This window comes from Acipenser ruthenus, chromosome 7 (genome assembly GCF_902713425.1).
Source record: "Acipenser ruthenus chromosome 7, fAciRut3.2 maternal haplotype, whole genome shotgun sequence".
NCBI lineage: Eukaryota > Metazoa > Chordata > Actinopteri > Acipenseriformes > Acipenseridae > Acipenser > Acipenser ruthenus.
In genome coordinates this window covers 38,215,463-38,228,735 of record NC_081195.1, presented here as the reverse complement: position 1 = coordinate 38,228,735, position 13,273 = coordinate 38,215,463, and the positions used below count along the sequence as shown (strand labels likewise).

The window sequence follows — 13,273 nt, the reverse complement described above, 5'->3', positions numbered from 1 at the left end:
AAGCCTTTCCCAATTTCTTCATTATGCTGTGTGGTGTAGGACTTCTTCGATGTTTGGGGGTTGGTGTAATGTCTCCTAATTGGTATGCTGGAGGTTGGTGTTGTTTGATTTATTTGAAATTTTCCCACTGATGATGGGAATGAGAATGTAGAGATGGGAGCCCGGCTAACAAGATTTAGATAAGTAGATCTGTGCAAGAGTCTGTATGGAAGGTTCATTGTATCGAAACGTCAGGCTGATCTGCTGGAAGTTTTTTTAACTAAGCATGGAGCCTCCTTAACATTCCGATCAAGTGAGGCAAAGAATAGCAGACTCTATGAAAAGAGCCAATGCGTTTGAGTACAATTGAAACAGAACAATTGAACTAAAAGTGGGTTGTGATTTTACTGTAACAAGAAACACAGAAGTATAATGGCACAGCAATTATAAGAATTTGAAAATAAGACAACATAGTGCAAAATCGGATCTATTCTAATAACTTTAATAAAAGCATGAAGGTACCAGTCTGTGTTAAGAACATAGTAGACTGGCTAAAGAAATGTAATTAATTTGGTAACCTTGCCCTTGCTTGCTTGAAGCAAAGCAGTACCATGCACGGGTAAATGGAGGAAATAAATCCTGGCAACTGAAGCAAGACTCACTGGTCATCAACCCTTTAAATCCAAGGCCTTCATAATGATTGATCTTTCAATGTCAATGGTCCATTGCTTCATTATATTATAGCAATTAAAGAGAACTTGGCAAAAGATATGAGTGGGAGCAATAGTGTGGGAGTAGTGTCTTAGATCTGGGGAAATGCTTACAGTAGAGTTTCATATTAATTAGAACTAACCTTGGCAGGAAAGCAGGTTGTCTGGAATTGAATAAATAGCTAACATGAGACTGTTACATTTGACTATGTTTTGAATAGCCTGGCCTTAAGTGAAAATAATTGGATCTACAATTGCAGACTTAGAAGTTTGCCATGAACCTTCTAGCAGCCTTTATCCAATATTATTTTGTTAAACCACAGCTATATATGAAATAAAGACAACCTACTGAAAAGAATGTTTTTGACATTGAGGGAAATATATTTTAAACCAAAGTTGATATTATATATTAAGATCTCTCTCTCTCTCTCTCTCTCTCTCTCTCTCTCTCTCTCTCTCTCTCTCTCTCTCTCTCTCTCTCTCTCTCTCTATATATATATATATATATATATATATATATATACTTGTATCGTATTCACTTGTATTCTATATTAATATATTCTATATTAAGGAACTCCCTGGTACTGAAGAGAATAACATCAGTTCGAAAGTTCACATCACATATTTTGGAAATTAAGGGGCGGTGGAATCATGGCCAATTAATCTTATAGTTACCAGAGTTTTTCTGAATGCACTGTTCACATGAAAAGGAGAGCTGTCAAGGCAGATTAATGTCTAGATTTAATTAAGATTTCTGATGTATGAAGGAGAGAAAAAGTTCTATAAATGTTGAGGCAAGATCTCAGACAAGTATCCCTCAACTTGCTAACTACAGGTTGTGTGGTCCATGCTCTGAGGATCTCTGAAAAAGCTGTTTGCTCTCTGCTTCTGAAGACAATTCCTGTCTTCACATTATATTCTACAACTACACTTTCATATATCAGAGGGTAAGCATATTCTTAAAATGATTTCTCACTTATATATATATATATATATATATATATATAGCTATATAGCTTTAGAGAGTGATACATTGTATGTTCTAGGATTTAGCGGTGGCCACTTTTAGTGTTTTGCATGCATGGCCTAAAGGAAATTAAACATGTGCTAATCATATTTGTATTGAAGTGTTTATGCTGTTAAACTTGTAAGGCACTGATATCTCAATATCTATCTATCTGTCTATCTATCTATCAACCTATCTATTTGTATATATGTAGATGCCAGAGCTACAATGATGTCTCACACCTTCAGTGTCGAGGTGCTTCGGGACAGCTGTAGATTAATAGAACCTCCTCCCGTAGAAATCCACGATCGGAGAAAACTGGACTGGAACTCCCATTCGAAAATCAATATCCAAAGCAATATATCAAAAGTTTATATCTGACTTATTCATGTCGAGATTAATAAGTACAGTCATGGCATATCCAGGAATTTGCCCTGAGGAGGGCAGAATTGTTGAAACGCGTAAGCACCGAGATAAAAAGTGTACTTATTGATGAATGAGTACATGAATAAGTAAAATATAAACTTTTTATATATTGCTCTGGATATTGATTTTCAAACGGGAGTTGCAGTCCAGTTTTCTCCAATTGTGGATTTCAATGGGAGGAGGCTCTATTAATCTCTCTCTCTCTCTCTCTCTCTCTCTCTCTCTCTCTCTCGCTCTCTCTCTCTCTCTCTCTCTCTCTCTCTCTCTCTCTATATATATATATATATATATATATACATATATATATATATATACAGTATCTGTATCTAGCTAGCTAAGACTATAAAGGGACAGTTGTACCATGTTGTATCTAATATCCATGTGGTTTCATCAGATTTGTGAGAGCAGTTCCTAAGACCTAGGGCAGGGCAGGCAGACAGGCAAACTCACCGCGCAGGTTGTGCATGAAGACAGGCAGACTCACCGCGCAGGTTGTGAATGAAGACAGGCAGACTAAGCGCAGGTTGTGAATGAGGACAGGCAGACTCACCGCGCAGGTTGTGAATGATGTCAGGCAGACTCACCGCGCAGGTTGTGAATGAAGACCGGCAGACTCACCGCGCAGGTTGTGAATGAAGACCGGCAGACTCACCGCGCAGGTTGTGAATGAAGACAGGCAGACTCACTGCCAGGTTGTGAATGATGGCAGGCAGACTCACGGCGCAGGTTGTGAATGAAGACCGGCAGACTCACCGCGCAGGTTGTGAATGAAGACAGGCAGACTCACTGCCAGGTTGTGAATGATGGCAGGCAGACTCACGGCGCAGGTTGTGAATGAAGACAGGCAGACTCACCGCGCAGGTTGTGAATGAAGACCGGCAGACTCACCGCGCAGGTTGTGAATGAAGACAGGCAGACTCACCGCGCAGGTTGTGAATGAAGACAGGCAGACTCACTGCCAGGTTGTGAATGAAGACAGATAGACTCACCGCGCAGGTTGTGAATGAAGACAGGCAGACTCACTGCCAGGTTGTGAATGAAGACAGATAGACTCACCGCGCAGGTTGTTAATGAAGACAGGCAGACTCACTGCCAGGTTGTGAATGAAGACAGGCAGACTCACTGCCAGGTTGTGAATGATGCCAGGCAGACTCACTGCCAGGTTGTGAATGATGCCAGGCAGACTCACTGCCAGGTTGTGAATGAAGACAGGCAGACTCACCACGCAGGTTGCGAATGAAGTCCTCTAGCATCATCTTGCGGTCTGCCTTGATGTTGGGGCTGTACATGTCAGTGTTGAGGAGAATGATGGCGAAGGCCAGGATGAAGATGGTGTCAGGGTTGTGGAACTGCTGAACCACGTCCGGGTTACATATACAGTAACGCTGGCTGCAGGAGAGAGGGGAGGAGGAGAGAGAGGAAGGGAGGAGGGGAGAGGGGGAGGAGAGATAAGAAAGGAAGAGAGGATGAGGAAAGGGGGAAAGGGAGAGGGGGAGATGATGGGGAGAATAGGGGAGGCAGGGGAGAGATGGAGAAGGGGGGCAAAAAATGAGGGGAGAGACATTATTAATGAGGATTAAGAAGCAAAAAGCTAATGGGGAGAAACTAGTCATAGGAGTTAGCATTAAATATTCTTAGTACCACTGTCACGTGACAAATATCCATCGTAACAGTAACCCTAACACACGACATACTCTTCAGTGGCTCTGCCAGTCAGGCGTCAGTAAATGACCGGTGCTTCGCAGACTGCACATTGATTTTAATGACCCTGGGTGCAGGGATAGTTATACATGGTGGTTGCAGTTTTTATTTTAACCACAAGGAGGCACACTGCAGCCAAGTTCCTCATCTCCTGTACGATTACTTTGCAGAATTTTCCAGACGATTTCAGCAGCTTCAATCTGAGTAGAGTTTTCTAGCAGAGAGAGAGAGGGTGTGTGTGTGTGTGTGTATGTGTACATGTGTGTGTGGGCGTGCATGTGTGCGCATGTGTGTGTGCCAGTCAGTGTGTGTATATGTGATAGAGAGTCTTTGTGTGTGTGTGTATGTGTGTGAGAGTGTGTGTGTTCCAGTCAGTGTGCATATGTGTGTATATGTGTTCATTTATCACACAAGCACCGCTACATAATGGCCTGTCTGTTCAATTTTGGCAGCCCAGTTCTTTTCACTGTAATACATTTGTATTTATAACAAGCACACAACCCCCACCCTCCTACTAACAGCTCAGAATATCACATTCATTTCCATTGTAACGGACTTGCAGCATGGTGTGAATTACAAGCAGAGTATTGCAGATTGTCATATTTATTGCACAATTCATGTCCTCATCCTGCTATTGTATTACCAGCAGGGTGTTACACCAGTGCAGTTTGACAGAGACTCCAGTGCAGTGAGCTGTAGTCACACCAGTGCAGTGTGACAGAGATTCCACTGCAGTGTGACAGGATGAGTGACTCAACTGGGCAGAGCCTGGCCTCTGTGAGGCAGATCTCTGCAGACATCAACGCTCCACATCTTCTCAGAGCTGATGTTTCTGATTGTCTTGCATTGATGCTGGAAGTTCAGTTCAGGGGGGCTGACAGTGGTAAAGTCAGGTGGGAATCTGTGCCTTTGTACAGTCAGTATATTCTATATTCAGGAAGTGCAGTGACCTATTTGGTTTGATAAAGCTCTGTTGATGTGGATGCTTATACCCAGGCACTGGCCTATGTAATGAGCTGACATTATCCTCCAGATTCAGTGTTTTGTTTTGCCTTTGTAACTTTATTATCAAACCCAACTGACATTTCTGTCCCCACATTGATTATTTTGTTTTATTTCCTGAAACTTTATGTTGTTTACAGAGACGCTGACATTGATGAGCACTGATAAAACCCTCCTGTTGAGACGCTGTGAATTGCGATGAATTCAGGAAACAAAGGCAAATGTCAGCCGTGTTAACAAAAGAAGAAGCCGTCGAATGAAATGCGCAGCGCTACCCTGCCCTGTGATTCGCTAACTACAGCGTGCATCGACCCATCTTTATTCACACGTCAAAATGTCAAAACACATCAAACAGTCACAACTGCCTTTGAAAATCCCACTGTTGAGGGAAAGGAGTTCAATCTGCATTTGATTTCACACTCTCATCTGGTCCTCCCTTCATGGAGCTTCTCCTACAGCACTGCTGTGCATGAGTGTGAAGCGTTTGGGTTTTATCAACCGTAAACCAAATGGTTACATGACCACCATACGGTATCTATACTAGGTCAAGGTGAAGAGTAACATTAGGTCCCATAACACTGAATAAGAGGTCTGTATCTGAAATAGTTTACTAGATACAGTATGTGCGGCTCTAGGCAGTCACAATGGTAGCACACCATCCAAACTACAGAATACTGTTAAATAACCCAACCCCCCCACCCCCACCTCCACCCCTGTACCTGAACGCCTCGATGAGCCGCTCCACCTTCTGGGCCTCCCCTTGAACACGGATGTGCGCCTGGAACTTCCTGAGAGCTTCGTCAAGCTCCATCCCGGAGAAATCCATCTCATCCACCACACAGCTGCAGAGGAGAGAGAAGGGGGCAGTGCAGGGAGGAGAGGGGGAGCGAGGGGAAGGAGGGAGGAGGAAGAGGGAAGGGGGGAGATAAAGGGAAAGGGGGGAGAGAGAGATCCAGTGAGGTTAGCTGGAAGCCAGACAGAACACAACATCCACCTGCATGGACTAGCCTATATGACAGTTCCACAGAGGTCTGCAGACAGAAACCAGTAATGTTACATTAACACATTAAATTGAATTGAATTACAGACCGCTTAGTAGTATTCCATATAGGCCAGGCAGCTACACTGAGATAAAGGGCTGAGTGAAACAGTGAAAACAAGCCTGCACTGTAATATCCAGTGGTTCATTAAAAGATTGGCAGTGTTGACAGAGATGTAATGCATCCAAACTACACTGATTTCCAGGCTGCATAAACCCTTATTGACCCTCGTTTCTCATACAGCAGTGCACCTGACATTATACTCTGATTCCAGATCTCCTGGGGTACACAGACTTGATAACAAATACAACGTCACCATGAAGGCCAAATGACCACACGGATGAAGGTGCAGAGTGTAACTCTGAAACAGCTGGTATATCTAGAGGAAACAACTTTGTAAGTATATCGAGAGAATATAAATAGACACACAGACAAACCCTTTCACTCATGACTAGATGAAAGCCTGGCAATCTCTCCAACTTCGCACACTGTGGTCTACTCCGAGCCTTTGGAATTCCGTGACGCTGTGTTCTAGAATGTGAACAGCACAGTGCAACCCAAACCCTGTCGATTCACAACCTGTGTGGAATAAGGCTTGTAGGACTTTAATGCTTTCTAGATTGTAATGGGATTATTTAAGGACACCTCTCAGACACGTTACTGTGGAAAGAAAAAACATCTGATATTAATTCAAACAAGCCTCCAACGAAGAAAGGCACTGATGAATGCAAAACAAGCTCCACTTGAAAGCTACGATCAATTCTTTAATGCAATTCAATTTCACATCCACTGGGAGTTAATTACAAAAACGAAACAAAAAAATCTCCTTTGAACTTCTTTGAAGACCCTCATCATCTTTCTTTCTTTCTTTCTCTGGTTGGAACCTGGATTTCCCTGAAAACAATGCACGACTGCAGAGCAGAGAAGACGAAAGGAAATTACTTTGAAAACCGAGGACTCACTGAATAGAGCTGAGATCTTTATCAAATATGCATGCATCTGCCTGTTGATTCCATTACTATTACAAACTATACACACTACACTGTGAGAATGCAGTTCCCTGGTGTATAAGAACTATAATGTGTTTCAATAAACGCTGCGCTCTACAGAGTAATCCAAATGTAAAAGTGATGTATGTGATGTATGGATGAAAGATTGAATACACATGCAGAGTTCCCATCTGCAGCTGGGAATGTGTTGAAATTGTATTGTTTCCTGGAAACAAAGCACAGCTGGATAAGGTCCAGGAGGCCTGCTTAATTACACATGCAGATTCATTTGGAAATGTAGCCCAACAGAATCAGTGAGCATCGGCCATTATTTCCAATGCTTTCTCAAAGCACTCTCTACCTCGCGTGCCCTGGATGAAATGCGGTCGAGGGGAGCCTGGTTCACACTGCCCTCTGTTAATGGAGCGGGGGTGGGGGGGGCTGTGAGGTGCAAGCATGTCACATACTGTACTACAGAGCCAGTAAGTGGCTGAGCTGGACAGTAAGTGTCAGTATCTGGGGACCGTCGTGCATCTTCTCCGCCCCACTTCACAGTTATTGAGGCTCTTCTGCAATCATGCACTGCGAGATCAATGGAGTGGAGCTGCTCTGTCGCACTGACCTCATTGCATCAGAGCTCTGTGAACACCAGCAGTAACAGAGGCTCTTGTTCTCAATGGCCCCAAACATCAACACATTAGCGAGCACTCTTTCAGTTTTGAACTCTTATGAACTCTACCCTGAAGAAACAAATGGATGGTCTAGAGTATGCCATAGTCAAAAATCTTTCTGGAATCCAACTTTTTGGTGTTTGTTTACTCCGATATAAAACTCTGTCAGGAACCCTGTGTGTCTCTGTGTACAGGAGCCTTGTGTGTCTCTGTGTACAGGAGCCCTGTGTGTCTCTGTGTACAGAAGCCCTGTGTGTCTCTGAGTCCCTGTGTGTCTCTGTGTCCCTGTGTGTCTCAGCGTACAGGAGCCCTGTGTGTCTCTGTGTACAGGAGCCCTGTGTGTCTCTGTGTATCCCTGCACAGCTCAGATACCCACTCCAGCACGTCCCGGTTGAATTGCTTCTTGCTGTTCCCCAGGAATTCTCCAATCATCTGCCGGCTCAGCCCCTTCCGCTGCAGCAGGAAGTGCGCCACTCCGATGGGCGTGTCCGGGATGAAGCCCCGCGAGATCAGGAACTGGATCCCTTTGACCGGGTTCCTGGAGGAGAAATAAAGACAGAAATGCCATTCTCCACACAGCCCTGGGCTCTCACACTTCACTTAACTAACGAGCTTCGTTTCTCTGTTGTAATGTGATACAAGGTCATGTGCATTAGGGGATGATATGAGACTTAGGGGGGTTCAAACATCAGCGTTATTGTTTCGAACTCACGGTATAGTAATGACAGCTTTAGTAGCTGTGATTTTGAGATAGAATGTGTTAATAAAATCAATCTAATAATGCTTTGATATTGAGTTGATGAGGTGGTTAATGAACTCATTTCTCATTAAAAAGCTTAATTGTAGCACATCACGTACATCACTTCCTGTCTCAACGACTAGATAAGGGGAACTCATTAATCAAAATGAATGTTAATGAGATCAAGAAAAATGAATGGAAGCATAATTCGCTGTTATGGAAACTATTAGCGAACAGGGAGATGGCTCTCCCATCAGCGAGCAGCAGTCAAATGGAAATAAAAAATAATGGGAATATCTATTGTGTGTATAATTTGTAAATGTCATTTCAAATTGTGCATTTTGCCACCCAGAATGTACATTTATTTAGATAACGTCACATATAAAATGCTGATTTACGATTATCTGGGGTGTGGGTAAATATCAGACAGGTCGATATTTTGCCACAGCTTACTATATACATCTTTTAATGTGCATTTTGAAATCTCTTTTTTTGTGAAAAACAAAAAAAAAACATTTAAAAAAAATTATATATATACAGTGCCGTGAAAAAGTATTTGCCCCCTGTCTGATTTTCTGCATTTTTGCACATTTTTCACATTGTAAAAAGAGTGGCCATCCTGCCAAAATCTCTTCAAGAGCAAGGCGTAAAATCCAGGAAGTCACAAAGAACCCTAGAACAACATCCAGGGATCTGCAGGCCTCTCTTGCCTCGGCTAAGGTCAGTGTTCATGACTCCACCATCAGAAAGACACTGGGCAAAAATGGGATTCATGGCAGAGTAGCAAGGCGGAAACCATTGCTCACTAAGTAGGCTGTGTGGTCCAGTGGTTAAAGAAAAGGGCTTGTAACCAGGAGGTCCCCAGTTCAAATCCCACCTTAGCCACTGACTCATTGTGTGACCCTGAGCAAATCACTTAACCTCCTTGTGCTCCGTCTTTCGGGTGAAAAGTATTTGTAAGTGACTCCGCAGCTGATGCATAGTTCACACACCAGAGTCTCTGTAAGTCGCCTTGGATAAATAAACAAATAATAAGAAGAAGAACATGAATACTCGTCTCAAGTTTGCCAAAAAACACCTGGATGATCCTCAAGAGTTCTGGAACAATGTTCTATGGACAGATGAGTCAAAAGTGGAACATTTTGGCCAACATGGGTCCCGTTATGTCTGGCAAAAACCAAACACTGCATTACACAGTAAGAACCTCATACCAATGGTCAAGCATGGTGGTGGCAGTGTCATGGTTTGGGGATGCTTTGCTGCATCAGGATCTGGACGCCTTGCCATCATTGAAGGACCCATGAATCCTGCTCTGTATCAGAGAATTCTACAGGAGAATGTCAGGCCATCCGTCCGTGAGCTGAAGCTGAAGCGCAGCTGGGTCATGCAGCAAGACAATGATCCGAAACACACAAGCCTACATCAGAATGGTTGAAGAACAAGAAATTTAAAGTTTTGGAATGGAGTAAACAAAGTCCAGACCTAAACCCCATTGAGATGTTGTGGCAGGACCTGAAACGAGCAGTTCATGCTCGAAAACCCACAAATGTCACTGAGTTGAAGCAGTTCTGCATGGAGGAGTGGGCCAAAATTCCTCCACAGCGCTGTGAGAGACTAATCAATAACTGCAGGAAGCGTTTGATTGCAGTTATTGCTGCTAAAATTGGCGTAACCAGTTATTGAGTCTAAGGGGGCGATTACTTTTTCACACAGGGGCATTGGGTGTTGCATAACTTTCTTTAATAATAATTGAAATATGTATCAATTTTTTGTGTTATTTGTTCACGCAGGGTCCCTTTTATTTAATATTAGGTTTTGGTTGAAGATCTGACAACATTCAGTGTCAAAAATATGCAAAAATGCAGAAAATCAGACAGGGGGCAAATACTTTTTCACGGCACTGTATTTAATATTGCAATACAAGGTACAGAGCTGTGTTGCTAATTTGTGCAGCTGCTCAAACCCAAAAGGATGCGAGCTCCAAAATGATGGCACCTTCGCCATCTCCCAGCACAGCACCTAGAACAAGCTGGACTGCTTCTCCTGCCAGACCAACAAATAGTAAAAGCACTCGCGTAGAGTGCAGGATGCACCCTATAGCCTGGAGGTTGTCGGTTCGAGTCCAGTCTATTCCTTTGCCGACAGAGGACAGGAGCTCCCAGGGGGCTGCGCACAATTGGCCGAGTGCTGCCCGGGGGGATGGAGGGTTAGGTCGGCCAGGGTGTCCTCGGCTCACCGGGCATCAGCAACCCTTGTGGTTTGGCCGGGCGCCTGAGAGCTTGCCTGTAAGCTGCCCGGAGCTGCGCTGTCCTCCGACGCTGTAGCTCTGGCTGGCTGCATGGTGAGTCTGCGGTGTGTAAAAAACCGGTCGGCTGACGGCACACACTTCGGAAGACAGCATGTGTTGGTCTTCGCCGCTCCCGAGTCAGCGCGGGGGTGGTAGTGGTGAGCTGAGCTAAACAAAATAATTGGACACTACTAAATTGGGGAGAAAACGCAAAAAAAAAAAAAAAAATGGCGACTACTAAATACAAAAAATAAATAAATAAAATAAAATAACACACTATCTGTGCAGCATTCAGGTGGAAGCACAGCTAACTACCAGACAACCAGCCACGGCACTGACTAAACGTGTTTAATTATGTATGAACTGCATAACCTGACCAAACTGTTCCCTGAAATAAACAATCATGTAGAAGGAACATCCTGTTAAAGTGAAATCCCAATGATACTGGATTCAGTGTCTCTGTGGTCTAGTACTTGGGGTCTCTATAACTCCAGCCCACAGGAGTGCAAGGGGAGAGGGGCTCTCCATAGGGGAGAGTGCAGCTTTCACACATGGCAATGCTTTTACACCGCGTACAGTGTGTCTCTCATTTCAATCAGCTTTCACACATGGCAATGCTGTTACTGCGTGTACAGTGTGTCTCTCATTTCAATCAGCTTTCACACATGGCAATGCTGTTACACCGTGTACAGTGTGTCTCTCATTTCAATCAGCTTTCACACATGGCAATGCTGTTACTGCGTTTACAGTGTGTCTCTCATTTCAATCAGCTTTCACACATGGCAATGCTGTTACTGCGTGTACAGTGTGTCTCTCATTTCAATCAGCTTTCACACATGGCAATGCTGTTACTGCGTGTACAGTGTGTCTCTCATTTCAATCAGTTTTCACACATGGCAATGCTGTTACTGCGTGTACAGTGTGTCTCTCATTTCAATCAGCTTTCACACATGGCAATGCTGTTACTGCGTGTACAGTGTGTCTCTCATTTCAATCAGCTTTCACACATGGCAATGCTGTTACTGCGTGTACAGTGTGTCTCTCATTTCAATCAGCTTTCACACATGGCAATGCTGTTACACCGTGTACAGTGTGTCTCTCATTTCAATCAGCTTTCACACATGGCAATGCTGTTACTGCGTGTACAGTGTGTCTCTCGTTTCAATCAGCTTTCACACATGGCAGTGGAACGTATGGATTTATATTCCTGCCCATTCTGCCCCACAGGAGATGCAGTGATGACATAATAACCCTCTTACATTGAATGCTGCCTTGCAGTGGAAACGCCTTGTCAGAGGACGCGTTTATTATTGCTTTAATCTGTATATGTTATGAGTAAGGGCCCTGGTGTAGAAACAAGTGTAGATTTCATAGAGGAATAAAAGAATTATAACTGGCAAGAAACGACTTAAAAAAACAATACCTGCAACTAAATAGTTTCTTGTGCTTGTTTTTGTACCATTACAATTGTTGTATCCCTCTCAGAACACTTGCCTTGCTACAGAGTACGGTGTGTGGTGTTTAAAGTGCAGGAGGATTGCTGGCTCTGGTCCCCGCTTGCTGTGAGGTCTAGCTGCCAGTGTACTCACACGTTGAAGAGGTTCAGCCCGATCCTGTACAGCCGCTTCCTCATCACATCGGTGGAGAGGGTGGGAGACTTGCAGCTGGCCGGGTTCTCGCAGTGGTAGCGGGGCAGGCTGAGGATCATGGCCTGCAGGGCCTCCTTGGACGACGCCTCGGAGGCAGACTTGGCCGAGGTGGAGGTGCTGCTGCTGCTTGTCTGCTCCGAGCTGTTGTCAGCCATCTCCGACTCGGCCCTCTTCACCTCCACCCCTGGTTCTGCGTCCTCCACCTTCTGCAGGGTCAGCAGTGGCTCCTCCTCCTCCTCCTCCTCGCTGGGCGGTGGGGCGGGGAACTCGTTCAGGTCCTCCCCAGGGTCCTGGGGGCCCTCCTTGAGCTCCAGCTCCCCCACAGCATCCTTCGCCTCCAGGCCACCTTGCTGGAGGCAGTTGCTCAGGGAGAGGGAGGTGGACTCCATGAGCGAAGAGGACATGCAGAAGTTCTGGTTGTCGATTTGGACCGTGACATCCCTGAAAGCCATCATCAAGGTGCTGCCGCTGTGGGGCAGGGCGTCCGGCCGGGCCTCCTCCACCGAGCTTTCCTGCCCCCCCGCCTCCCCCGCCTCCACCGAGCCGGCCCCCAGGCCCGGTGCGGCTGTGTGGAAGGTCTGGTAGGTGCTGACGTCCTGGAGGGAGCACATGGTCTTCAGGCTCCAGGTGCTGAGGGCATCGTCGATGGACTTGGCCAGGGACTGCACCTGCTCAGTGAAGGAGTCTTCGAGCTCGGTCAGAGCCCCGCTGATGGTGGCAGGGAGGGAGGGCGAGCGCACCAGGGGGATGCCCATGAAGTTGTAGCCCTCCATCAGGGGCTTCTCGGCGGAGAAGCCCTCCGTGTTATGCACCCGCAGCTTGCGCAGGGAGATGCGGCGTGGCAGGCGGCTCTCCAGCAGCGAGTTGCGGATCTTCTCGAAGTTCTTGCTCAGCTGGTACTGCCGGAAGGCTGTCTGGATGGTGCAGGCCGCCCGGCGCGAGATCAGGTGGCCCCCGTACTTGTGCTCTAGCATTTCGATCTGCGGGAAAACAGACAAACAAACAGGGGGCCATTAGGAACCAGGTTAAAGAAGCCATCAGTGTTTCCATCGTTGACAGTCGAAGCCTGGCTTT

At 45.4% G+C, this 13,273-nt stretch overlaps 1 protein-coding gene across 3 annotated transcripts in view; it reads right to left on the bottom strand.

The window, feature by feature from the left end:
• The window catches only part of LOC117415070 (IQ motif and SEC7 domain-containing protein 3-like), a 59,768-nt gene that overhangs the window by 15,190 nt on the left and 31,305 nt on the right, over positions 1-13,273 (bottom strand). For all 3 annotated transcript variants that reach the window (XM_059026905.1, XM_059026906.1, XM_059026907.1), the window contains 4 exons: positions 12,140-13,179; positions 7,901-8,062; positions 5,544-5,666; positions 3,344-3,510 (listed from right to left, as the gene is read on the bottom strand). In XM_059026905.1, coding sequence (XP_058882888.1) covers positions 3,344-3,510; positions 5,544-5,666; positions 7,901-8,062; positions 12,140-13,179 — 1,492 coding nt within the window. The remainder of the gene's footprint in view (positions 1-3,343; positions 3,511-5,543; positions 5,667-7,900; positions 8,063-12,139; positions 13,180-13,273) is intronic.